General features: G+C 34.6%; 2 protein-coding genes across 6 annotated transcripts in view; one reads left to right on the forward strand and one right to left on the reverse strand.

Annotated features, from left to right (window-relative positions):
• The window catches only part of LOC117921178 (1,4-alpha-glucan-branching enzyme 2-2, chloroplastic/amyloplastic-like), a 38,854-nt gene extending 15,997 nt beyond the window's left edge, over nt 1-22,857 (forward strand). For 2 of the 4 annotated variants that reach the window (XM_034838990.1, XM_034838991.1), the window contains 16 exons: nt 6,389-6,505; nt 6,732-6,815; nt 7,969-8,090; nt 8,275-8,394; nt 10,755-10,884; nt 10,980-11,090; nt 13,337-13,465; nt 14,095-14,198; nt 15,329-15,473; nt 19,206-19,353; nt 19,481-19,581; nt 20,876-20,953; nt 21,148-21,303; nt 22,012-22,086; nt 22,188-22,317; nt 22,418-22,857. In XM_034838990.1, the coding sequence (XP_034694881.1) occupies nt 6,389-6,505; nt 6,732-6,815; nt 7,969-8,090; nt 8,275-8,394; nt 10,755-10,884; nt 10,980-11,090; nt 13,337-13,465; nt 14,095-14,198; nt 15,329-15,473; nt 19,206-19,353; nt 19,481-19,581; nt 20,876-20,953; nt 21,148-21,303; nt 22,012-22,086; nt 22,188-22,292 (1,725 nt within the window). In that variant the 3' untranslated portion in view covers nt 22,293-22,317; nt 22,418-22,857. Of the gene's footprint in view, nt 1-6,388; nt 6,506-6,731; nt 6,816-7,968; nt 8,091-8,274; nt 8,395-10,754; nt 10,885-10,979; nt 11,091-13,336; nt 13,466-14,094; nt 14,199-15,328; nt 15,474-19,205; nt 19,354-19,480; nt 19,582-20,875; nt 21,017-21,147; nt 21,304-22,011; nt 22,087-22,187; nt 22,318-22,417 lie in introns of those variants that run through there. The other 2 variants (XM_034838992.1, XM_034838993.1) reach the window with 2 other exon arrangements.
• Nucleotides 22,858-23,627: 770 nt separating this feature from the next.
• LOC117921179 (growth-regulating factor 3) lies at nt 23,628-26,209 on the reverse strand. Of its 2 annotated transcripts, XM_034838995.1 has the most exons (5): nt 25,871-26,209; nt 25,749-25,806; nt 25,492-25,616; nt 24,666-25,014; nt 23,628-24,259 (listed from the first exon to the last, which is right to left on the reverse strand). In XM_034838995.1, exons 1-5 carry the CDS (start codon nt 26,067-26,069, stop codon nt 23,803-23,805), a joined length of 1,188 nt encoding a protein of 395 aa, XP_034694886.1. In that variant the 5' UTR covers nt 26,070-26,209; the 3' UTR covers nt 23,628-23,802. The 2 variants fall into 2 exon arrangements, with proteins under 2 accessions (XP_034694886.1, XP_034694885.1); XM_034838994.1 differs by lacking the exon at nt 25,749-25,806 and having other exon boundaries at nt 25,492-25,683; nt 25,871-26,207.
• Nucleotides 26,210-26,952: the final 743 nt, after the last annotated feature.

Below are 26,952 nucleotides of genomic sequence, written 5' to 3' on the forward strand. Positions count from 1 at the left end.
AACCATACCTCGCAGCTTCTTCCTCTAACATCCTTTCTGCCCTCGGATGGTTGAGATCCAGCTGCTGCCTTCTCCCCATTTCTTCTTCTCTGCATCTGATGAACTCTCTCTCCAAATTGTCGTCTTTAATATGACCGTTGGAGCCTGAGGGATAGGCTTTTAAAAGGAGCCCACTGTCCATGAGATGGGCTTGGTCTGAGATGGCTTTCCCCTTATGAAGATGGCCCAGACTAGAGCCAGTAGCCCGCCCCGAACTTCTGGGTTGCCGCGGCCCAATCTGATTCCCCTTTGAGGCTTCACTTCCTGATGGCAATGAGAGCCCATGAGCCCAATTCAACTCCCGGCCTGGAACCGCAGGCCCAGTCTTCGATCCGGGCCCCTGCAACAAGCCCATTTGCACCTGGGAGCCCATTGCAGCGGAGCCCACGTCTTGCGTTAGACGACCAGTCCCATCCTCTGATTGACGCTGCGCCTCGAACCCTGCACCCGCCATCTCCTCCACTTGCGCCCCGGCGCGTGTATCATCATCACCTCTAACCTCCCTTCTTGGACGACTCCACAGGCCGCGTTTTCTCTCCTCTTCCTGCCTTAACGACGGCGCTGCCTCCCACCATAGGGTTAGGATAGTCATTTCTTCAACCCCTATCTCCATCGAGCCAGGGATATTCTCGCCGTCCGATCTAACCAAAATCCTAGCCCACTGCAAGTCCTCCATGCTCTCCGTCTGTGGGTCGACGTTTAAAAACCCACCGCACGCATCTCCCACCCTTCTCAACACCGACGGGACCCATAGCGAAATTGGGAGCCCCAATAGCCTCACCCACACTTCCTTTCTTGCCTCACCTTCTTCCAAACAACCCGATCTTGGGTTCCACTGCTCCAAGTCCAACTGAACTCCTCCCACCGCCTTATTACCAGAGCGAAGGACCCGCGTTGCTTCTTCCGCTAATTCTAATTCCAGTAATACTCGCCCTTTTCCTAAACTTGCCATCCCCATCTTGCCTTTCAATCCCCAGGCCTTTGCCATTTCCCAGCCCAAGTTTTTCGGATCTTCCCCTTTTGCATTGCTAGGGCTCCAACTTCCAATCAGGTAATGTTCCAGCCTACTGAGATTTCTAGTTAATTCCTCTCGTTCCACCTCCACTCGAATGTTATTGGACCCCTTATTCCACCAACCCTTCACCGTGTCCGCAAATGACCTTCCCTTCACCATATCCGGACGCAACCTTCCCAGTGCCTTCACCTCTTCTTGTTGTTCCTTTTTGTCAAAACTGATATCCAAGTGACGAAGAGCCTCTACCATCGCCGTCCATCCCCCCTTGTCCCCTTTGCCCTTTGGGATACATATACTGTATCTCTTCAATTCCAAATCGACGATCCCTAATCGCAAAAAGCAACCTGCCCTGTTAGTAACACGTACCAGGGAGAAGCTTCTCCCCTTCTCCTTCCAGCCCTTTTCCCATCTTCCTTCTTTCACATCCTCGATGCACTGATGTAGCCTGTCCATGAACAGACCTACGCTATTCAACCCCATTCGCACCCAAGACGACACCCCTTTCTTACTTTCCGTTATGATTATTAGGGTTTTTCCTCCCCTCTCCACCATTTCCAGCTCAAATGTCTTGGACTCCACCCCAAAACTGCTCGTCTTCCTCTTCCTCCTATTCTTTGCGCGACGAACATTCTCGCCACTGGCAGCCTCTCTCGCTCTCTCGCTCATAGTTTCCATTGCTAACAAAAAAAGAGAAATATCATATTAAGAATCAAAAACCGTTTTTGATCTCCCAAATATACTTGGTATTCCTTTTTTTTTTTTTTTTTTGATAAATAAGCGCAACATGTATTAACAAGAGGCAAAAAAGCCACAAAGCATACAAGGATATTCCATTTTCAAATCATTAAATATAGTTATTTAAAATTTCTTTTAGAATAGTGGTTGGTATTTAAAAAAAAAAAAAAAACAAAGATGATGAGAAAATTCTACTCTCCCAAAATGAAGATTTAGTTAAACTAAAAATGGGGAAAAAAAAAAACACTTACCCCAATTTCAATTGACATAAATAACTTTTCTTATTACAAGATTCAAGTTGTGAATATTGGTTAAAAATAAAATTTAAAAGAAACAAAATAAGACAAATTAAAAGCATTTGCAGAAATACTAAATTTATAGCATAAGTAAGAATGGTAATCTCCAATTATTATAGACATTTGATTATAAAATGAAGAACTATATTCTCCAATTCCTATTGTAATTAGATTATAAAATAAAGAAATGAATTTCCTTCTAGAATAGTAATTTATATTAAAAAAAAAAAAAAAATCAAAGATTTTGTTTCTTGGAGAATTCTAATTATTCTAAAATTAAGATTCAATTAAACTAAATGAAGAAAAAAACACACTCAATAAATGCTTACCCAAATTTCAATTGAAACAACCAACTTTAGTTTTTTTTTTTGATAAGTAACCAACTTTAGTTTTTTATTAAAAGATTGAAGTTGTGAGTACTTGTCTAAAAATAGTAAAAATTAAAAACATAATTAGACAAATTAAAAGTATTTACAAAAATACTAAATTTACAAAATTGCAATTTAATTCCAATAAACATTGGATTATAAAATAAAGAATTAGAAAAAATGTATACTTGAATACTAAACTTGGTTGCCTCTCAAATTTATCAACTACCTTAAATTTCAATCAACAAACTCCTCAAAGAATTGAGTATTGTTCTAAAAAGCTCAAAATCATAGAAATAAAATTCAATAGAGTAATCAAATTACACTTAACACATAAGTAGCACGAACATTTAATCAAAATCATCAAGAACACTAAGCTACAACTCACCAAATAGTACTTTACTGAAATTGGGTACCAATTTACAAAAACCTCTTAATTCTCTTCAAAGAGAAAAAGGTTATGAGAAATTTGAAAAGTTTTTAATGTTTTTACCTATCAAAAAGAAGAAAAGTCAGATACGAGCTTGAAGAATCTCTTCCTTCGGTCTCTTCTTGAATGGTCTCAACAGTTCATGGACGTGAACTATCTCTCTTTTATGAATGTGTTGGGTGGTTGATTTGTTGGTCATCTTTGGCATTTCTAGGTTTTTGTTTCTTCTTTGTTGCCTTGGGTGAGACTTTCTTTGTATACTGCCTGTGTACTTAGGGAGCGCCCCCTGTTTTGGCGTGTTCTAATATGATTTCTTCTCTTGGTTTATCAAAAAAAAAAAAAAAAATTGAAAAGTTTTCAAACTTTAGAGTTGAAAAGTGAAATGGTCATCATAAGAAATTTGAAGAGTGAAAGGGTAATTTTTAATTGTTAATTAGATGATATATTAATTATAAATATTTTATAATGTTATAGGGTGATTTTAAAGAGAATAAAATTTTAATATAATTGATATGAATAGGTTGGGGTAATAGAATAAATTTTGTAACATTAAATATTAATAAGTTGTAATTAAAACACCTTTTAAAATTATAATTTATGTTAAAATAAACATATTCTGAGAAAATTCTGGTCATTGCAAAATGAAGATCCAACTAAATTAAAAATGAAAAAGAAAATAAAAAGTCTCTCAAGAAACACATACCCCAATTTCAATTGAAACATCCAACTTAATTTTTTTTTAGTAAAACCTATAAGTTATAAACATTTGTCAAAAAATAATACGATCAAACAAATTAAAATTATTTACAAAAATACTAAATTTATAGAATAAATAACAAACTTCAAATTCAGTAAACATTGGATTATAAAATAAAAAATTAGGATTCATTAAAAAAAATAAAAAAGTATACTTGAATACTAAATTGGATTACCTCTCTAATTTACCAAACACCCTGGATTTCAATCTTTCCCCGATAAACATGTAAGCAAAATCATCAAGAACACTAGACAATAATTCACCAGATAAAACTTCAGTTAAATTGAGAGAGGTTATGAGGAATTTGAAAATTTTTCAAACTTTAGAGATGAAAAGTCAAATAGTCAATAAGAAATTTGAAAAGTGAAAATGTAGTTGTTAATTGTTAATTAGATGATATATTAATTGTAAATATTTTTTAATGTTAATTAATATTAATAAGATGATTTTAAGGAGAATTAAATTTTGTAATGTTAAATATTAATAGGTTGTAATGAATGAATTGATTAAAGTTTTCAAACTTTAGAGATGAAAAGTGAAAACAGTCATAAGAAATTTGAAGAGTAAAGGGCGTTTGATGATGAGGAGCATTCTACTCAGTTTTTTAAGATGTTCTTTCTTAGGAATTTGTTCTACGGGGTACACTAGTATATAGAGATAGATTCTATGTCTTTCCTTGATTTTATTGAGTAGTTAGGTTCTGGTTAAGGGAGGGAGTTGTTGTTAGGATTATTTTTTTATTTATGTGCTATTAGGTCTATTTGTATACTTCCTGTGTACTTTGATGTGTCCTTATGACATTTTTATTTTTTAATGAATTTGATTTATTTATCAAAAAATAAAATAAAATAGAAGAGTGAAGGGGTAATTCTTAATTGTTAATTAGATGATATATTTAAATAAGTATTTATAACGTTATAGGCTGATTTTAAAAGGTATAAAATTTTAATGTTAATTCATACTAATTCTAATAGGTTGTGGTAATAGAATAAATTTTGTAACATTAAATATTAATAGGTTGTAATTAAAAATCCTTTTAGAATAGTAATTTATGTTAAAATAAACAAAGATTCTAAGAAAATTCTGGTCATCTCAAAATGAAGATTCAACTAAACTAAAAATGAAAAAGGGGAAAAAAAAAAAAACCACTCAAGAAACACTTACCCCAATTTCAAGTGAAACAACCCAACTTCATTTTTTTTAGTAAAACCTTTTAGTTATAAATACTTCTCAAAAAATAATACAATAAGATAAATTAAAAGTATTTACAAAAATATCAAATTTATAGAGTGAGTAACAAACTTCAATTCCAATAAACATTGAATTATAAAATAAAAAAATCAGAATTCATAAAAACAAATGGATACTTAAATACTGAATTAGATTACCTCTCAAATTTACCTAACACCTTAGGTTTCAATCTTTCCCCAAGAAACATGTAAGCAAAATCATCAAGAACACTAAACGATAAATGGTGGAAATTTTCTTGTATTGAAGAGAGCAAAATAAAGAAAAAAGGGTTATGTTGGCATTGAAAAAATGGGGCTTAGGCTCATCCTCAAGAGTCAAAGAGTATCGCAGGTTTTAAAGAAAATAACACGTATAATGTTAATTGATATTAATTAGGGAAATGGAATAAATTTTGTAACGTTAAATATTAAGAGGTTGTTGACGAGGGGTATTTTTGGAATCAAAAGATAAATTGTCAACATTTTTGAATTGAAAAAATTGACAAACACGTCATACTTTTATTAGTAGTATAGATATTTTTTTATTTGGAAAAACAAATTTTATGATTTAAGTCTTTCAAAATCTTGGGCTTTTGGATTCTTAGCTAGCTAGATCTTGAAATTATGTTTTGTATTGTTTGATTGTATAAACTTAATGGATTTAATTGATACACTTTGATAAATTCTTTTTTTTTTTTTTCAAAAAATTTTGTCAAACCATCTACTAATACAAAGCAGATTTTGTCAGTATGGTCTTTATCATGGCAGAGGAAATTATTTCTCTAAGAAATTAAAGAAGTATTGTAAGCAGAGAAAAGTTATATACAGTGTAAGCAGAGCCATCCTTCCACCTGACACAAAGCCAAAAGCTAAAGCAAAAAAGGAAATTACAAAGAGGCCAAAATCCCTGATGTAACAGAATTTATTCCAGAAAGGTCAAGTGGGGTAGATAACTCCCCTATAAATCAGATATGGGATTTTGTACTGTACATGGATTAGTCACTCTACAAGCAAGAAGTATATTTTTATTTTGTACCTATATATGCATTCTTGCAGTAGATGAAAAACGAGCTGATTTATTTGAAAAAAGAATATTCTATGTAGTATGCATACAGTGTGTATAGAAATTACGCCGAGGATGAAAATTATGTATTTTTTTTTTTTTTTGATAGGTTTGAGAAAAATATGAAAATTGAAATGGCTGTAAGGCATGATGAAAAATTCCCATTCTCACTTGCAACTTTTTTCACAATGCTCATATCAAAACTATGTGGATGCTACCAAAACCAGATAACAGCTTTTAACTTTTAATCATTTTTCATTTATAAGAGGTACTTGCTGATTTTTTTATTGTTTGTTCTTTCAGAAAACATATTCAATATGTTATATGGGGTTGCTCCATTTAGCTAATGTCATAATTATTTCTAAATCCTTGCAATTGTTTACTTTGCCCTAAAAGCTAAGATTCGAGAGGGCCTGTACTGCTGCAAATAACTCTTTATAAACATTGTGATTGTAGATCCACATGGATACTCCATCTGGCATTAAAGATTCTATTCCTGCTTGGATCGAGTTCTCTGTACAGGCTCCCGGTGAAATTCCATACAATGGTATATATTATGACCCACCAGAAGAGGTATGGTCCTGCAGAGTACTGATTTTCTGAAAACATGGTGAAAAAGTATGAAACATATAGGGCTTTCAATAACATTGAATTTGAATGATTTGTTAATACTTCTGCCTATAACAAAAGAAAAAGAGAGAATATTCCTTTTGCAGCTCATATTGATTCCCAAATATCTGTTTGTTGTTTTTTCCATTTTGACCTCTGGCTAATGATGCTCTTGTTCATTTGTTTACAGGAGAAGTATGTTTTTCAGCATCCTCAACCAAAAAAACCAAAATCACTTAGGATTTATGAGGCACATGTCGGAATGAGTAGTACGGTGCGCGTCCTAAACCAACTCCCACACCACCTGTCTTCCCAATACCACCTTTGTGTCTTTTCTACATAACGAGTTCATATTTTATGCATTTGTTTTCTTTTTTTCCAGAGCTATAATTTGTTATTATCTGTCTTAAGTGGTGCGATATGTGTGGAATACTTTCCCTTTTGATAATTGGTGTTTGGTGCATTTGTTGAGATGATATGATTGTTCTCTCACTCATATAATTCAATTGTTTGGGCACTTAAAAGAAGAGTCTGCATATGCATGGAAAACACATGTATTGGCTTCCTATTATAGAGCCTATTGAAGAGTTATTACTTTCTTCGTTAGTTTCCTCTCTATAGTCCAGAAATTTCTTGGGTTTTAGTGTGTTTCCTGCTCCCTCATAGTGTTAAGACTCATACAAATAGAAACTTGAAACAAATTGTAGCCCGATTTAAGAGTTTGAAGTTCCATTCTCTCAAAGATTCTACAATATGCTCTTTGACACAAAGACGCATTCACAATTAAAGTAAGAATAACAAAGTTTTGTGTTTGCAAGAAGGAAACTTGTTGGTTTTTCACATCAACATGCCAACTTTTTGGTTTTTCTCCAACTAATGACAGAATTTTCTTAGTATGTTCTCAGATTATCTATCTTTTGTTAGAAGTTTCTGATAAAATGACCAAGCCACTTTGGTTTTGGTTCTTGTACTGTCAACAAGTCGATTAGTAGTACTATATGTACCTTTTATCATCTTAATGAGTTCTTCTCTATCTGCTCTTATATATTAAGCATCATTTTATAATGTAGCAGATATAAGAAATATCTGTGACTCGTGAATATGTCCCCCTTTTAAGTAACTCTGTCAAACTTCCAGTTTTTCTAAACTGTTAACATTATTACATGTAATAATGGCCAAGTTGTAAGGGACTGAGCTAGGGATGTGTGAGATTCCAGGTTGGAGTCCCAGCAAGGATAAAAGAAGAAAAAGGGGAAAAAGGGAAAAAAGGGGAAGCAGAAAAATTACCAATAAAAGAAAAAAAAAACTCATCAATCAATCAAATTGGAAAAATTTAAATATCCACCCTACCCCTCATCCTTATGCTTTCAATTATGCATAGAATTTCCATTTTTAATACTCATTTTACTGTTGACTTTGAGATGTAGGAGCCAGTAGTCAACACATATGCCAACTTTAGAGATGATGTGCTACCTCGCATCAAAAGGCTTGGTTATAATGCTGTCCAGATAATGGCAATTCAGGAGCATTCCTATTATGGCAGCTTTGGGTAATTCTTTTTCCAGTATAAACTTTGATTTATTGGTGTCTTATGTGTTCATGTTTGTCAAAATGCTTGCTTTCATGGTTTCACCTCTTCTTTTAGTAGATAGATCAGGCATTATTTTTTTTTTTAATTGGGTTTTTTCTTTACTTTTAACTGAAGATTCCAAATTCTCATTTATTTTACACAGGTACCATGTCACAAACTTTTTTGCACCCAGTAGTCGCTGTGGAACTCCTGATGATCTTAAGTCTTTGATAGATAAAGCTCATGAGCTAGGTTTGCTTGTTCTCATGGATATTGTGCATAGGTAATGACTAATTTTTTAGATGCAAATTATTGGAATAATTTGTCAAGCACTTGATATTGGTTTTCAAGAAATATATCCTTTAGAGGAGTTTCTATAGTAAGCTGCCTTAAGCAAAAGTTATTAGAATTGAACTTGTGATATGGGTTTGATGCTCCTTTTGAAAATAGAATTATATAAATTTTTTACATAAGACATCTGTAGGGTTATGACCAAGTTTTTATGATTTGATTTATAGAGTCTAGGAAAGTGAAATTTTCAATTCAGTGGCTGGTCTATGAAGAATTATCAGACACCGCATCAATGATGACAATCTGTAACTGTACACATCTAATTGTTGGCTTTTGTTGCCAAAGGTACAAAGGCAGGAGCATCTCATGTAGATTTTCTGGCTGTTAGAGCTTCTTTGGCTGATTTTCTGGCAATAGCAATCTGCAATAAATGGTCGTCAGGGTGTCCTTAGGAGGGAAAAGGGCAATTAGATATCAGGATGGAAATATACAGATTGATTTAACTTGGAAAAAATGTTGATAAATTAAGTGAAAACACTTATTAAATAAATAAAAACACTTAGATGCATAACATGATCTAATAGTTAACCTAAATTTCAGATAATTATGAGATAAAAAAAAAAAAAGAAAAAGATAAAAAGCACTTAAAAACCTTAAAAGTGAGTACTGAACATCATGGTAGCCATTTCTAGACGTGCTTCTTAATTAATAGATCATTTAGATGATCAAGGGCACAAAACAAGTGGTGCAACCCAAAGACATCTTAGAGAGCGTAAGAAATAAAACAACCAATAGTAAGTTGTAGGAAACAATGCGGGTACATATGTTCAAGAATCCAAGACTCAGGAGTGCAAACAACCCAGAAGCTGAAATTTAAGCATGTGCACAGCAAAAAATTTGTCTTCTTTCCACTTAGGCTTTCACCTAAATATAAACCTCCCATGCCATTCTGAAATCAAGTGTTCAGCTTTCCTTGGAAGCACTCAACATAACCCCAAGTTGAAAAGGAAACAACCATTAGTGTGTTGCTACTCAACCACTAGCGTTGAACTGACTCTGCATCCTCTTATACATGCTGCACCTGTTAGAATGTCAGTTCTCTCTTTTTTACTCAACTGCTTAATGTGAGATCCTATCCCAGTCACTATCCATATAAGGAAAGTGACCTTGGTGGAACTCCTTTGTGCCACCTCTTTGTGAGGAAAAAAAACCCTTTCATACTTTCTCCAACAAATTATAAAAAACAGTCATTATGAACTTCTTACCCTTGGTCCAAACCCAGACTTCCCCTCCTCGACTCCATAGATCCTACTCAGCAGCTCTTGCATTAACCACCTGAAAAGTTCAATGAAGCAAAGATTCCAAAAAAAGTTAAGTCCTACCTCGCACGCATATGCTCCACCACTGTAGCTGCTTTATTTCTTGCTATGGCAAAAAGGACTGGGAAAATCCTCTTTTGAGCGACTCTCCTTGCACCACATATCTGGCAAAAACCTAATCTTGCTATGGAAAAAAGATGGGTGAAATCCTTCTTCAAGCAATTCCTAGATTTTATTTCTAAAATTGCTCCTTTGTCTTGGGTTTAAGTGCTGGAAACGATCAGTGAGACTCTTTTTCTTTTCAAGAAGTAAAATTTACCAAAATAAATTTGAACAGCTTCATACGGCTTTCAGTGTTTTGCCACAGTATTTGTTTTCATGAAATACTTTTATGTTCGAGTGATTTTATAAGCATGAAAATTACCTATATAAAAAAAAAGATTTATAAGCATGAAAAGATTTCTCATTGCTGATCTGTGAATCACCCCTTGTCACTTGTGGATGATCAACCATGTTAGGTAGGAATAGTAGCTGCAAATAATAACAATTATATGAGAATTGCTTTGAGGCTTCCCATATGTCATAGACCTACTCTAATGATTATCCTACTTTATTGATTATTTTTCTAATAAGTGGTGTCAACCTCCTCTTATCAGGGCTAACATTAGAAACAAAATGGAAAAGAAATAAGTTTAGTGGTTTCATTGTTCAGTGATCTTGCCGCTTGGCTGGAACCTGATAGAATATACTGATAATTGCTTTTTGAATATGGTCATTTGATTGAAATTTATAGTCCAATAATAAAAAACCATTGATACCTACAATCTTGATGGGAATTCTAGCAGCAGTGTTCTATGTATTGTGAAACAAACGTTGGGTGAGTTTTGATCAGCTTCACGAAAAGAGGATTTTCTCAAATGCTGATCCTTTTTTTATGTTTTTTCAAGGATCTTTTGGTAGAAGATTCAATCAATTCTCTTTTCTTGGTAATATTTCCCATCTATTTACTAACTCCAAATATTTTGTGCACCAGCCACGCATCAAATAATGTGCTAGATGGGCTAAACATGTTTGATGGAACTGATAGTCACTACTTCCATTCTGGATCAAGGGGTTATCACTGGATGTGGGATTCTCGCCTTTTTAATTACGGAAGCTGGGAAGTATGTGCTTTGATGCCAAAGTTCAAGAAATAGTGTTTTGCCCTTTATGCTCTTATTGTTTTTTGTTGTAGGGATTAATTGTCTCTTTGTTTTAGGTACTGAGATTCCTTCTTTCAAATGCAAGATGGTGGCTAGATGAGTACAAGTTTGACGGGTTCAGATTTGATGGTGTGACTTCCATGATGTACACACACCATGGATTGCAGGTGTTATCTATGTGCTTTGAGAAACATACCTATATGCTTCTTGGTGTGGTATAATAACTTGATAGCATGTGCAAAATTCTCTTAAGAGGGAGGGTTTCTCCTCAAGGAAATACACTTATGTGCTTACTTGTGTCAAGAAGCATGTAGTTATGAGGAGGGCTTCTCCTTTATCTTCTTTCGACCTTTGAAGGGAGAGAATATCTCTTGTCTAGGTCCATGCACCATTTCCTTGGTAGCTTGTCTTATTGGTTAATAAGATTCTATGGTACCAAGAGAGAGGAATCCTTAACAGAGCAACTTGTACCTAGGTCTAGGTACCTTTTCTTCAATAACTTGTCTACTAGGTGATAAGAGTCTTCAATAGCAAGAGAGAAGGGATCCATTCTATAATAAAAAATTAGAAATTTATCTTAAGTTATGATATTTGTAATGTTGACTCTTAAGTATGTCATAGACATCTAAGCTATGATCTATGGGCATAGACAAAAGTGTTGCTTGTTTACACAACTTTAAGGTTATGTTTGGTTCCCAAAAAATTTAAAGGAAAATGCAAGGGAAAGAAAATAGAGAGGAAAATAGAAGGAAAGAAAAAGTGAAAAAAAAGGAAAAATAGATTTAAAATCAATAAGTTATTTTTATATTCTACTTCAAACTCATTTAATTTATTATAACTTTTCCATATAAAGATTACATAATTTGAAAACACACAAGTTTCTAACTAATTTTAATTATATTTGATTTTCTTTGGTATTTTCCATGGGACAACTAAACATGAGAAAATCGTTTTTTTTAGCATTTTTTTCTCTTTCCTTAGTTCTTTATGGGAACCAAACATAGCCTAAGATTTTTGACAAACTTTGTAGAATCTTGACACAAGGACACAACTACTTGTATGTTTGAGTGAATTTATTATTTGAGGCACATTTACTTATGCTTTAGAGTATAAATTTTTTAAATAATGGACAAAGTAAAAGCTTTATTATAATTTGTACAAAATATAATGTACTTGTTTTTGTTTTTTACTCTTTCTTGTATGTTCTTTACATTGTTGAATTGAGCAATGTTTTAGAAGCCTAAGGTAGTGTTTATGTATTTTTAATAAATTAAATGAGGTGTAAACCTCAAAGTGGAACAAGGTGTAAGCCTAAACTTTAAAAATAAATAAGCAAACAATAATAAATAAAAAAAGCAAAAAAAAAAAAATCTTAAAAATCAGAAAAACACTAATAACATAAAATTTAATAATAGTAAAATAATATGATTCATAATTACCAAATTAATTATATGTCATTGTCAAGAATTCTAATTTAGTTCATTTTTCTCTCTTCTAAATCCAATTCTCTTTCATGTCTTCATTAAATAATCTTGAGCACTATCATCACCAGTGGCGGATTTAGCTAGGGCTTAGAGGGGGCACAGCCCCCCCCCTGAAAAATAACAAAATTATCATGCAAAAGAGAAACTAACCACCTAATAAGCCAAATATTGCTTTTTGACTTACATTTGCCCTCCCCCCCCCCACATAAAGTAATCTCTCTCATATTGCTCCCCTGAATCTTTTTTCTAGCTCCGCCCCTGATCATCACTATCATTAGTAGGATCCTCCATTGGGTCATTATCATATCTAGTTGCTCTATTATTGATCTTTTAATTTAAATTACCTATTATGCCTACATAAAAAAAAAAAAGAGTTTTTGTTTCAAAAAAATAAAAATGAAAATACAGAAAAAAAGTTTTTAAATAATTGTAAAAATTGATTTTTAAATAACACGATGATTTATTTAATTAAAGGTTGATTTTTATATCCAATTAAAGAAAGTTGTTTAAACTTTTAACGGCCCTATTTTAGTCATTACATATTATGGTGACATCACTTAAATGTTATTTTTGAACCTCTCATCAGGTTTGCAATCATGTGTTACCAAATACTCAATTGTTTCTTGTTACAATTGATTTTTCTTTCAGCACATCAAGTGATTTTCCTAAAAGCTGCTACAATACCAAACAAGCCTTAGTATGCCATAAAGATTAATGCTTATTGTTTGACGTTTCTGATTTTTAAAAATATTGATTGAAATATCTATTGGTATTCATGGATGTTGATATGGATATATTGATGGATATTCCATTATTATAGTTGATACCCTGTTACTTGGGTTGCTGAGGTTGCGTTCTATATGAATATTTGATTCTATGTTCTACTGCAGCCTGGGTCTGACAGCATTTATTTATGTGCTTGCTGTTAGGTAGAATTTACTGGAAACTACAACGAATATTTTGGATATGCTACCGATGTAGATGCCATGGTTTATCTAATGCTCGTTAATGATCTTATTCATGGGCTCTTCCCTGAGGCTGTTACTATTGGTGAAGATGTACGTATTGTTCAAAGCACCTGAAACTTGTCTTTGGCTCCTTGATTTTTCAAGACCTTCCACATCTCTCTACAGAATCTAGAATCTCATGTTAGGATCCTCTGGTATAACAAACTAAAATGAACTCTTATTCGGATTGAATTCACAGATGTTGTCGCATAAACTACATACATAATATTCTATTAATGGGCACCCTTGAATGCATTGTACCCCAGGGTTATTGAAATCCAGTGCTGGAATTAGGATGAGACCGCATATCAATTTTTTATTTCAATAACCCCTCATTTGGTGTGCATTCAATGGGTCAATGAGGAAATTAAGTGGAAGAGAGTTAATACAGAGAAGCCAAACTTTAAACCTTCTCATCCTTTTTTAAAAGGGGAGGGAAAAGAAAGAGAAAAAGGAAAAGGAAAATAGAAAAAAAGTCATGGTGGTTGTGGACTGTTATTTTATTTTATTGAGATAGGGGTTTTGGTTGTCTAAGGAAAAAGTTAGACATGAAATAAAAAGGGAAAATGAAAACATGAAATAAAATAGTGATTTTTTTCTAATGCACTAAGAATCTGTCTATGGATGCTAATCCAAGGAATTGGTTTTCTGTTTATGATGCAATTATTTCCATTTTGCAGGTGAGTGGAATGCCAGCATTCTGTATTCCTGTTCAAGATGGTGGTGTGGGATTTGATTATCGCTTACATATGGCCATTGCTGATAAATGGATTGAGCTTCTCAAGTAGGCCTCTGAAAACTCATTGTCTTCTTTCTTCTTCCCCTCTTCTTCATCTTTTTATTTTCTAGCCTCAAATTAAATTCAGGTTGAGCAGTGTGAAGATGAATCTCACCTATGGATAACACCTAGAGGGGTGAAGGGTGGGATAAGTGAATGGGTGTTTTTAAAACAACTAGAGATAGCATCTCATACATGCTTATAATTCCCCTGTTTTTCCTTTATAAATTGATCTTTTTCAATCCTATGAACAAACAAGCAAATCACAAGCAACAATGGATGCACCAACACTCTCCCAAACAAGTTATTCAATGCAAGTCACATGCAAATGAAACGACACTCCTCAAACATCATATATAAGACATCGCATCAACACAAACACTCATTTTCACATGCCCCTGGACATCAATCAACAAAAACTAATATATATATTGTTCTTTCAAAGCTCCTATAACAAATACCAGCTCATGGTTCAATTAAACATTCAATATAACTTAATGAAAATATCATAAGCTAATGAAAAGCTAATCAAAAGACGATAAAATAGAGAGACAATGACACCAATTTTTTAACATGGAGAGACTTCGAAGAGATAAAAAACTATGGGTTTCAAGCAATTATATAAAACTCAAATTCTAAAGAAAAATGAATATAAGACAATAGAAAAAGTAATAAAGTATATTCTATTTTATATTGCATCAGCTAGGGCAATTCTGAATGTGAAAAATTTAATGAAAAGGTTTCTAAAAACTTGTAATCCATAAAAATGTTTAGTGAAGTTCCTGTTCAAAAAATTAAAATTCAAAAGAAAACAATTCTACTTTTAGTAGTAATTCTAGAATTATCTGTTTGTGTTTTATGTATTTTACTCTCATCTTGGGTAGAAAAACAAACAACCTGTGATCAGTTCCGGTTTCTATGTTCCTATTCTGATTGTTATTCTGGTCAAACATATAATAGTTTCTAGGCTATTGTCTTTTAAAGTCAATAATTCATGCTGCTGTGAGGTGATGTTAGAAGCACATTGCACGATGGATTTGGTATACCAGGTCAAGAAAGAGTTGTTTTACCATAGTTTATTAATTTTTTCCTTCATGTTATTATAATTCATTTCACATGCAAATGCTATGATGCAGGAAACCTGATGAATATTGGAAAATGGGTGACATTATTCACACGCTCACCAATAGAAGGTGGTTGGAAAAATGTGTTGCTTATGCTGAAAGTCATGACCAAGCTCTAGTTGGTGACAAAACCATTGCTTTTTGGTTAATGGACAAGGTTATACAAGTTCTTACTAATAATATAAGGAAAGATCTCATCTATATTGTGCATATCACCGACCATAGAATATGCATAAACATGTCTCAAAAATATCAAAATCAGATATGTTTCATTTTATAGTTTAGAAGTAAGATCTTTTGCATACACTTGTTTAACATATTTTTGCTCCTGTGGTCGTTACTGACTTGTGTTCATCCATATTAGCAGGTTACTCTTAATGTCGTTTTCATTAACAAATTAACACCATTTGTGCAATATTTTACTTTGTAGAGTTCGCAACTCAGTGGGAAAATTTTAATGTGTGCATATTAATTTATGTTTTTCTTGAATTGGTATAACTTTTTTTCATAAGCGTGTTGCTGTAATTTGGAGGTACATATTTTTAGTTTCAATAAAAAAAACTTGAGATGGATATTTTGTTAGTTACCAAACAGCTTGATCCTTTACTACTAATGTGTGTTGGATCAAGTGTGCAACTCAAGAAACATATATGCATGGTAGAATTTTTTATTTTTTATTATTTATTTATTTATTTATGAGGCTAATGCTAGAATTTGGAGGGATATGTCTACTTTCAACCAGGATGCTTAAGATGAGTATTTACTTAACGGCTTGATCCAGTACCACTCGTGCACTCAATCAAGTGTGCAACTCTTGAAACATGTATGAACGATAATGTAGCCTTTTCAGTCAAGATATTTAAGACAAATATTTACTCACCTAACAGCTTGATCCAGTACCACTTATGTGCCCTGGATCAATTGTGCAACTCTTGGGACATATATGCAGAATAATGTAGCCTATTTTGGAAATGCATATGCTGAAATTAATATTAATACTTCCATCTGACATAAGTACAAAGTTGGGATTAGAAGAATCTGAGTTTTGTCATTTAAACTTTTAAAAATACAAGGATTCAGACACTACCATTATATACTTTAATTGCATGTCTCATGTTGACAGCCATGTCTTTTACATGGTTCATTCCTACATGGAATGTAGTGGGGGGTAGGGGGATTGAATAGGTAGATTAGAAGAAAATTTGTTACACTGCATTTAGTTTGTGACACAAATAAAGGTTTTTTTTTGGTCTTAATGGGGTTGTTTATGTCAGCACCATGGTGCACATGCTGCCCTTTGTTGCTGTCAACGCAGTGTTAGAGGAATCCGAAAACTTAGTTTTATTCTGAAATCTAGAAACTATAGTAGAGGTAGATTGCAAGCAAAAAAAAAAAAATTACACTCTATATGGTTTGTGATTCAAATAGAGAAGGAAAAGGAAAAGAAAAGAAAGGAGGGGAAGAAAAATGAAAAGAACGCTACGGTATTTTCCTTACTTTAAAATGTTATACAAAGAAAGAAATGGAAGAAAAGTGAGGAAAAGCCTTAGGCATCTTTGTTACTTTGCTAGGCAGTGTCAATGTCTTTCATGATATACTAGTTAGTTATTTGCTCCATATAGTGAAGTGATGTACCCAAAATCACCCTTATGTTTTCACTCTAAATATCTAGACTTTGAGGTATTTTGATGGTGGAAAAAAAATTCTTCTTATATCATTTTTTTTTGTTCTCATTAAAAAAAATTCCGTGGACACTTTCAAAATCTTCCTTTTCTTCCTTGCAAAAAAGAGTGGTAATCTTTATAAACACAACTTCTGAAAATTTGTGCTCTTATGCATTTACTTTTTCTAAATTAAAAACAAATTGAGGAACAGTGTGGAAAACACCCAATGAAGACCAAAAGAAAAAGGAAGAATGTTCAACAAAAGTAGTTTTGTAATTTTAGCATTTCATAGTTTTAGTTGGAACCCTTTTTTTTTTTTTTTTTACTTTATTAGAATTGGTTTGGAAATAGAGTCTTAGTCTTATTAGGGAAAGGAGTTCCATGAGTCTATATATACCTATGTAGTTTTTTTGTTGATAATATTTATTGAGAATTGAGTAGCTATTATTAAGGCTTGGTTGCCATTCTCTTGGTGAGATTGTTTAGAAAGCCCTAGGTGTGATTTTCTAGGGTTTTTTTTTTTTTTTTTTATGATTACCAAGGATATACCTTTTCTTTATCTTCTTTGATTTCTTATCTTATTATTCAATAAAGAAAAACTTCTATAGTGCTGGAACTTTTTACAATCTTGCATCACAAATATGTTCATCTCATTGAATTTCGTGAGTACAAAGAAGCCACACATCTTAAAAAGGAAACCAAAACAAAAACAAAGTATATTCCAAAACTGTGGTACACAACCTAGATGGGTAAAAAGACCCTTACAAAGGATATCAATTGCCTGGCCTTTTGGAATAATAGAGTCAACCTCAATATCAAAAGGTGAAAGGCTTAAAGCTTAATCCTACAAGACTCACTGAAAAAGCTTGCATCTTTGCCTCAATAACTATGCATTCTCTTGCCAATTTAGAAAAAGCTCTTAGCATTATACCACAATGATCTTTAAATACTCTTTTAAACCTAAGCTATCTCAAGTTACATGAATACTTGTCTTTAGCTAAAAGGAATCTATTGGAGCCAAAATCCATTCAGGTTGAGTTTCCTTGCTTAACCTCTTGAAAATCTACAAATAAGAGTCCAATCTGCTTCAACAAGCTCAAAAGGATACCTACAAAGGAATTAGTTGATGAGAACTTAGATCTATAAATGAGAGTTTTGTCTTGCATTGACAAGTCAAAAGGGTATTCACAAACACATGGGTGACCGAGTTCCACAAAGAACTATAAAAATAAGTTGAGTCCTAATTATAAAAAAAAAAAAAAAGGTTGAGTCCCGTATACCCGTTAGACTTCCACTTGTCTTAAGCATCATGGCATTCATCTCCCACAAAATAGTTCAACCAAAGTGAGGCTAGCCATACACCAGAGAATTTGGCATCTCAAAAGCCACCAATACCCTTTAATGAAATATTATCACTATTGTCACACTTCTTGATTTTAGAGAAGGGGAGGAGGAGCCAGAGTCCCAAACATATCATTGGTATTAATTTTCTTATTTTATGCAAATCACTAGAAGGCCTTCATCCTAAGACTTGAGTTATGGTAGGAAAAACATCCAATTAATAGAAGTAGCTGAAAAAGAATTGGCTGAGAATATCATGGTTGTTAAAAACTTATGATACACGATGAAATATAACAATATGATAACCTTTTTATGGACATCGATATGTATGGTAATTCGTATCTTATCTTAAAGTGTATCTTACGATATATATACGATACATGATATAACAATACAACGATACATACATATTTAACTATTTTCCATAATTTTTAAGAAAAATCAAATTGAGGTTTTTCTTTTTTTTCTTTTTCTTTTTTTTTTTTTTTGTTAAAAAAGTTTATTATATTAATTGTTTAAAATGTATTAAAAGATTAGAAATTGATCATTAAAAGGAGAAATGGGTAAAATAATTTTTCAAGGTAAGTACTTGGGTGTTTTGTTTCTAAGGTAGACATGCTCAATGAATAACTATTCTGGAACATCCACATATTGACTATGGTTCCTTAGAAAGTAAATTGACTTCATCTTGAACAGGACATTCATTCTTGTATTTGTACTATATATTTTTCTGGTTTGCTGCTTTTCTTTTCTTATTTTTATTTTTTCTGTACCTGCTGTCTGTAATGGTCAAGATATTTAGTGTGTTTATGCTACCAAAAGTGCATATGACAGGCCTATATATTTTGACATTTTAATCTTATATTATGGAATTTATTTTTCAGGATATGTATGACTTCATGGCTTTGGATAGGCCAGCAACTCCTGCTATAGATCGTGGAATAGCATTACACAAAATGATCAGACTTATTACCATGGGCTTAGGGGGAGAAGGATACCTGAATTTCATGGGAAACGAATTTGGACATCCTGGTAAAAGAATAAAGTCAATTATTTTATTTGCATTCCCAAAGTAATGATTCTTGCTAGTGTTTATATCATTCGAAATATATTTTTGAATCAGTTGTGATTATTTATCCTACATTATTTCTTTTATCAGAGTGGATAGATTTTCCAAGGGGTGATCAACATCTTCCTAGTGGCAAAAGAATTCTTGGGAACAATTTCAGTTTTGATAAATGCCGGCGCCGGTTTGATCTAGTAAGTTTCTGCCATAAGCTTTTATTACTAAGTCAGTGTCAGGGAGAGCATGCTAATCCTGTGGGTTCACTTGAATTTGTGCATCATCCTCTCTGGCCTATAGTTTTGAATAAGGGGATTGTACTTTGTTGTCATCTTTTAGTAGATAATATTTTATTTTCATTTTCGAATTATATATTCAGTGTCAAAGGATAGAGCGAATTGTGCACTGGATAGACCTGAAATTAATATCAGATCAATAATAATTTTGAAGTTCCCTTTGTGTGTGTTCTTTGTTTGAAGGATTCAATTAAAGAAGCAACAAAAATTATCAGAACATTCAATTATGACAAATAGGATCAGTAAGAGGAGAATCAACTGTTTAAAATGTAGTGAGAAGAGATGGCCTGCCATTTTTTAACCTGAAGGTATTGTTTCAGTTGTGGTTTTTTAATGTTAAAGAGAATTGAATGTTCAAGTATGAGAAACGATATTGAAAATCCTGTAATTCCTGTTTGCATCCTAAACAACTAAGAATTAATGTTTCCGTTTTTGTAAGTTTGAACCCTGTCAGTGAATGAGTTTTTGTTGTAAAATTGTCTGGAAAATTTATAGCACTAAGTTCCTCAAGCTAGTGGAAATTTAATGACAAGATTGCACTTTCAAAAGCTGAAAATTTGAGAGTAGCATGGCCTTCATCCATGTTGGTTTCATTTTAAATAGGAGTTTAAGAGACAAATATTGACTATTCCTTAAGAGTAAAAGGATTATTAGACTCATGTATTGGTAATATAGCCGGAACTTTCTTATTCATATCATTTACATTTCATTTGAGGTACTTATTAATGTTGATATTCCCTTGTAAAAAATAGAAAATAAAAAATAAAACAGGGATTTTTTTTTCTTGAAGTCCATTTGTTAAATTGTATCAATAGGGTCTGTTGGATTATGGAAAATAAAGAGGACAAAGTAAAGCAAAGGAGAGCAAAGGGAAATATAGAAAATACATTTAAGCTCATTTTTTTTTCTTTCATCCTTCTTTAAATTTTTTCCTCTTTGAATGGATAAAGAATGGAAAATGCATAAGTATTAATTTTCCTTAGAAATTTGGATGGCGAACCAAACAAGAGAATAGATTCTTCGTGTCCTTCTTTTCCTACTACTTTCTAAGATTAAGGCAGTGTTAAATTTGCAATAAGCATCTTATATGCTAATTTTCCTAGTATGGGGTTGTAGAGAAAATACATGGCTTTCCTTCTTCCTTTTCTTTTTCTTGTTTTTATTTTTAAAATAATTATTATTTATGTATAACCAGGGGGATGCAGAATTTCTAAGGTACCGTGGACTGCAAGAATTTGATCAGGCAATGCAGCATCTTGAAGAAAAATATGGCGTATGCATCATGTGTACCAAATATCTAGTTTTGCTTCAGTTGCTAATGTCCTAAGATTATAATGTACTTCATATTACAACCTATATGTTTTCTGGGATTTTGAAATAATTAAAAAATTTTATGATGTAGAATATTTCTATAAAATTGCTTATTATAGATTAGCATTGACTATGATTCGCTTACTGTTCATGCAGTTCATGACTTCAGAGCACCAATATATATCAAGGAAGGATGAAGGAGATAGGATTGTTGTCTTTGAGAAGGGGGACCTAGTTTTTGTCTTCAACTTTCATTGGACTAACAGCTATTCAGATTACAGAGTAGGCTGCTTAAAGCCAGGAAAGTATAAGGTACGGTCCTCAATTTTTTCTTTGATATCCTCTGAGCTAGTTTGCATGTTTGTTCTTTATTCCCTTTCACATTTTCTGTGCTGGCAACTCAACTCAGCAAAGCTTTAATCCAAGCTAAACTACATGAATCCCATTCATTCAGATCTCCAGGATTCATGTTCATAACTTGTTGCTATATGTTTTATGTCATAACTTGTACCGTATGTTTTATGTCATAACTTGTTACCATATGTTTTATGTCAGTAAGTTAGCTACTGATGTTTTATGATGACATAGATCCACCAAAGCTACCCTTGTTGCCAATGGGTCCAGAGTAATACTATGCCCTCTGTTAATTAAATAATTGCAAGGATGGTAGTCCTTGTGACTCAATATCATTCTTGAAGTTGCTTTTAAAGGGACCATAAAATTTTAGTTGTATCCTGAAGTGTATGAAATATAATGTAATGATCATCCTTAACCAGTAAGGGTGCCTTTTTCTGAAATAATACTTTCAAATGGCCTTGTGGTATAAGAGCTGTATTGACCAGAATGATTGAACTTTATAAGACAGGGACTGAAGGGTTATCATTGTAGATGCTACCTGTTTGTGTTTGTTCCATCTTAATCCTATCTATTATTCCTCTTCTGATATTGTACTTTCATTTAAACGTGCAATCTATGTTTGCCCAACTATGAAGTAAATCTAAGCTGTGTTTCTTCTTCCAGATTGTCTTGGATTCGGATCTTTTGTTGTTTGGAGGCTTCAATAGACTAGACCATAATGCAGAATACTTCAGCTCTGTAAGGAAATTCACTCACAAAACTATGTCTGTAAGAATACCTGAATATATCTGAACTTTATGGAATGTAGAGGTTTTCATATCTTAACGGCTCTTCTGCAGGATGGATGGTATGATGACAGACCTCATTCCTTCCTGATATATGCACCTTGTAGAACAGTAGTGGTCTATGCCCCTGACAAAGAATTGGAACCTGTCAAGGGCTGAAACTATCTTAATAAAGCTTCTCGATGTAAGAATGTCATTACAATATGTTTGCAGCACCCTGATTCCTAGAACTGAATGATTCCTATAATTAAAAGTAGCAATTGCTGTGGTGTCTGTCCTTGCAGATTTACGTTGCTGCCCATTAGTGTCAGCATCCTGGAGACAGAATAACCAAGATGACAAAAATGAAGGGTGTACATACATGCATGCAGAGTTGAAAAGTGTGAGCAGCATTGGAATATCAGTCTTGTAAGCGGAGGAGCAACATGGCATTGTGTAAATGTTTGTCATGTATCATCTTGCCAGCTAAAACCATGGTGGTTGCTATAGATTTCTGCGGGATAGGTTTCAGTGTATAGCACGCCGCATTATTTATAATGAAATGCCTTGGATTTTTGTAATTTTGCAATTACGGGTGCTTATAATGGAATGCCTAGTACTGACACCCTGTATTGGGCAAAACAATGCTTGCTTGTCTGATGGGTTCTTCTCCACCCTTTTCGGTTCAATGACCTTTGTCTCACCTGTCCTGCATGCCAGCCCAATCATCAGGCGAATTTTTCTTGATGCAGGCTTAACTTTGGTTTGTGACTCTTGGTTATGTTGGTTTGTGGCCATGCAGGTTAATTAGGTCAAGTCCTAAAACAGTAGGTTGTCTCTAAACCAGGTTCATAGGTGAACCAACGTCTGACTTTCTACAGGAGTTGAAGCTAGGACGCCCTCACATGCTGGTTTTTAACTTTTTATTGTTTTTGTGCAGGCTGTCATACTAAAAGCTGACATGTATTTGGGAGAGGGTATTAAGGCTTTCTTTCACGTGCCAATACAATGTTGTCTGTCCTGTGGAAGTAGATCTCAATAAAAGGGAGGAATAAAGGCATGCAAACCACGGATTTTTTTGTGCTTCAATTGTTGGGTTTGGGCTCATGAACGTGACCATTCACTTTCTTAAAAGTTAAGAGGGTAAAACAAAGCAAATCATCTCTATGGGTCCATAATCCTGAGATTCACTGTCAAAATTCTCTCTATTCTGCCAAAAGGAAACTTGAAGGATAGAGCTCACGCGAGTTGGTCCAGGGCAAGACAGACATACAATGGGGCGGCCTTGACACAATTAGTCTCTCGCTTGCATCATAATTAACGCCTTATTCCCAATTATATGGGTGACTGATGCTACAGAGTTTTGGCTTCCTATCTCGTTTTCATCCTGAGTAGACTAAAAAATGGTAAATAAATTTTGCATTATATTCAATTCCTTCCCCATTGGGACACAATCCCCCTACTTATCAGACATTTGAATGTGGTTATGCAGCATAAGGATGATGCATGGAGACATGGCACACAATAAATCATATGCAATAAAAAGCAGAATCGTTCAATTTATACAAGGGATGATTAATTGTGTTTCACAACAAAGAAGGAAGATTTTTTTTTAAAGAAAACAAAAAATAAATAAAATAAAGAGGAAAACCATCCCTTCTGAAATGAATGAAGGGATCGGCAACAAAGTTTAGGTGCTAACATAGCTAGTATCTGAGGCTGTGGCCCGAGGCAACTGATGTAGAACGCTGGTTGGTGATGAATTGGATGTTGCGGACCTCAGCGCCTCAGCAAGGGGTCCCCCCATTTGGGCCGACTGGTGTGTCCCCCAACCTGCAGCCCAATTTAGTTGGGGCCTCTCCCTCTCAGCATTTACATCTTGGGGGCTTTGCTCATCTCCGTTACCAGTGGACAGTTTCAACGACACGTCGGATGAGTGGTGCCCAAGAATGGACATGGAGAGGTATGTGGAAGAGGTTGCCTGCCTGTTATTGCTTCCATTGGTGGCATTGTCAGGTTCTTGGATTGATCTTGGCCAATCGTCAAAAAAATGCCGTAGGACTCGTCCATCAGATCTACCATCCCCAGAAACATTCTCAGTTTGATGCTCAAAAAGACCCTTGTTTTCAGTTTTTGGTTCTGGGGGGCTGCACCAAAAACAAAGAACATGGAGCAAAAATCAAGTAAAGAGCATAAAAAAAGGGGGGAAAGGCAGTAGGACACAAGCAAAGCACTATGCTGTTGTGCTAAAAAGAAGTGGTTGGGATCAGTTTCAGCAGAATCCAAAGCTCTTTCCCAGATTTGAAACAGCTTGGGCAGTCCTTCAGTAGGGTCCTACCATGGAGATTTTGTTGGCCAAAAACCCACCCACATTCAGATTAATATCAAATCCAAAGTTACAAAGAAACACCCCACAACCAAAATTAGTAAGTACAATACATAATATCAACAGTCCCATGGTCATGGGCTATTCAACTTCTATAGTCAATATTTTAGCCTTATAAGCACCATATTACAATCCATATGAACTGTAAGCAGAGAGATTAAGCATACCTCCGATTGAGGTGCAACAGATCAATGGAAGGCGGTGGCCCGGAAAGTGCGAAATGAGTCCCACCAGCCACGGTCGTTAAGGGCTGAACAGCGATGGCAGCAGTAGTGGATTTGAGGGCCCCAACAGAAGCAACAGCAGCAGCAGCACCACCACCACCACCCGCGGCAGCGGGTGTGGGGATTTCCACAGGCTTTCTTGAACGGTTTCGGCCACGGTGCATGTGGCGCTCGCAGTACTTCTGACCAGTTACCACGTCCCTTGAGCACCTCCATTTTTTACCGTCTGTTCTTCGGCAACGCCCGGGCTCCGGATCCATTGCAGCTCTTCCCCAGTACCCTGATTGCAACACTGCAAATACAGCATGTTTAAACAAAGCCCCATGTTCGACAGCCATCTATAAATCTATGCTTGCTAACATTTGAAATGCCTAGTCACTACGCTATTAAATACATGTATAATGTAATACACGCATTTCGGTTATAAATCGAGAATACCATTTCAAAGTGATACAACAAAATCAGGGTCAACGTGAGACTAGGATTTATGTAACCGAGCCCAAAATAGTCAAGAAATGGAGCTTTGTAGAGTTGATTGTGAGTGAAGATATCATTCAGGTGAGTAGAGAAAATATAAGAAGAGAAATCCCATGCCCATAAAAAAGAACTCCCATCATCAATTAGCAAACGATTACAACATATATATTTACCAAGTACCAACAACATGAAAGGTTTATTGTCAAAAAGAAAAGAAATTGCAAAAATAATCCTGGGAGAATCTACCACTCAGGAAGATGTTGGAAAGGAGAGGAAAACCGAGACAACTTACAAGCAGGCTGATAATGCTGGTAATGTTGAAGAGGGTGCTGGAGGTAGTATGGAGGAGGGTTAAGAAGGCTTTTCTTGATTAGCTGGAGGAGTTCAGGAGGCACAGCAGCACCAGCTAACATGTGCCTGAAGATCAAAGCCTGCAGCTCAAGTTCCTGCCACTGGGCCAAGCTGAAGTAACTTCCTCCAGTTTCTAGCAAACCAAAAGCACACCACCAAACAAAAAGGGAGAAGAAGAAAGGTAAGTTAGAAGCAAACCTGGAAACGAGAAACCCAGAAACTTTTCCATACCGGGAACCAAGCTTTCTGAGTTGTTCTGCCACAACAGATGACAAGAATAAAAAAAGAGAGGGATAGAAGAAAAGGAATGCAGATCTTACTGGAAAATCTGGTAGCAGTTGTTGTTGAATCTGGAAATGCTGACAGGTTGCTGATCTTGCTGTTGGGTTCAGGTACAAACAATGGAAGAGCAGACCCAGATGGTTGTTGATCAAGGAGAAGTCTAGGCATCTTTCCAGAAGGTGCTTCTTCTGACTCATGCTGGTTTCTCCATTGCTTCAGATGGAAATCCATGGACATGAGAGAGAAAAGAGAGAAAGAGAGAGAAAGAGATGGGGGGGTTTTAGTCTCTAGTTACTTGTTGGCCTGGTTGGTTTAATAGCTTTGATGTGTTATGTTGGGTATGTGAAGAGAAAGTTTGTAAAAGCTTTTACAGAGACTTCTTGTGGGCTCTTTATATCTTTTGCAGAAACCCCAGAGAGAAGCGTCTGACACGAAAGCCTGCTAAGTTTGTTTGTGGCCAGTGGAGAAGCCTGAGGCACTTGAGAAAAAGACAGTCAGACAAGACAGCTGATTAAAAAATTGTTTTTTTCAAATAAAAAATATCCTGATCTCAATCTCATTAAAATTAATTAACTATTTAGTCTAATCTTCACATATATTGAGACAAGGTAAAACCTGCAGTGTTTCTGTCTCTCTCTCTCTCTCTCTCTCTACCTTTTGCTTTGGGAATGGAACAAGTGAGAGGCAACCAGCATTAGGGTTAAAGCCTAAACTCCCCCTCTTCTTTTCCAATTTCCACTCCCCAACCACCTGGGCTGGCCCCAGCTAAGATTGTCGGACCAGCCCATGTAACTGGTTTTTGAAACTAAACCCCGAGCCACACCCGCTGGCTACCAGTTGGTAACTACTAACTAAGCCACAAGTGGGCTCCACTCCTCTGTTCCTCTATCAGTCTATCCCAATAATGGCAACGTTCACTTCTCAATTTACACAGATGCCCTGTCCTCTCCTTTCTATTTACGTGACTTTTCCACCGACCTTTTCCCTCTTTCTTACTTCTTCCTTCTTTCAGCGTATAACCCATTACACCTTGCATATATTTATCATATACATAAAGCATTTAACACTGTACCGTATAGTTAATTCTGATATTAATTTTTTTGAGTATGATTTAGTTCGT

The sequence above is a fragment of the Vitis riparia genome, chromosome 8, assembly GCF_004353265.1.
Source record: "Vitis riparia cultivar Riparia Gloire de Montpellier isolate 1030 chromosome 8, EGFV_Vit.rip_1.0, whole genome shotgun sequence".
Taxonomy (NCBI): Eukaryota; Viridiplantae; Streptophyta; class Magnoliopsida; order Vitales; family Vitaceae; genus Vitis; species Vitis riparia.

Excerpts from the sequence above, each read along its gene's own strand:
- LOC117921179 (XM_034838994.1), bottom strand. The coding sequence starts at position 26,069 with ATGTCCATGGATTTCCATCTGAAGCAATGGAGAAACCAGCATGAGTCA. Across the intron at positions 25,684-25,870 it reads AACTGCTACCAGATTTTCCA|AAACTGGAGGAAGTTACTTC; the intron begins GTAAGATCTGCA and ends TTGGTTTGCTAG. Across the intron at positions 24,260-24,665 it reads CTGTTGCACCTCAATCGGAG|CCCCCCAGAACCAAAAACTG; the intron begins GTATGCTTAATC and ends TTTTTGGTGCAG.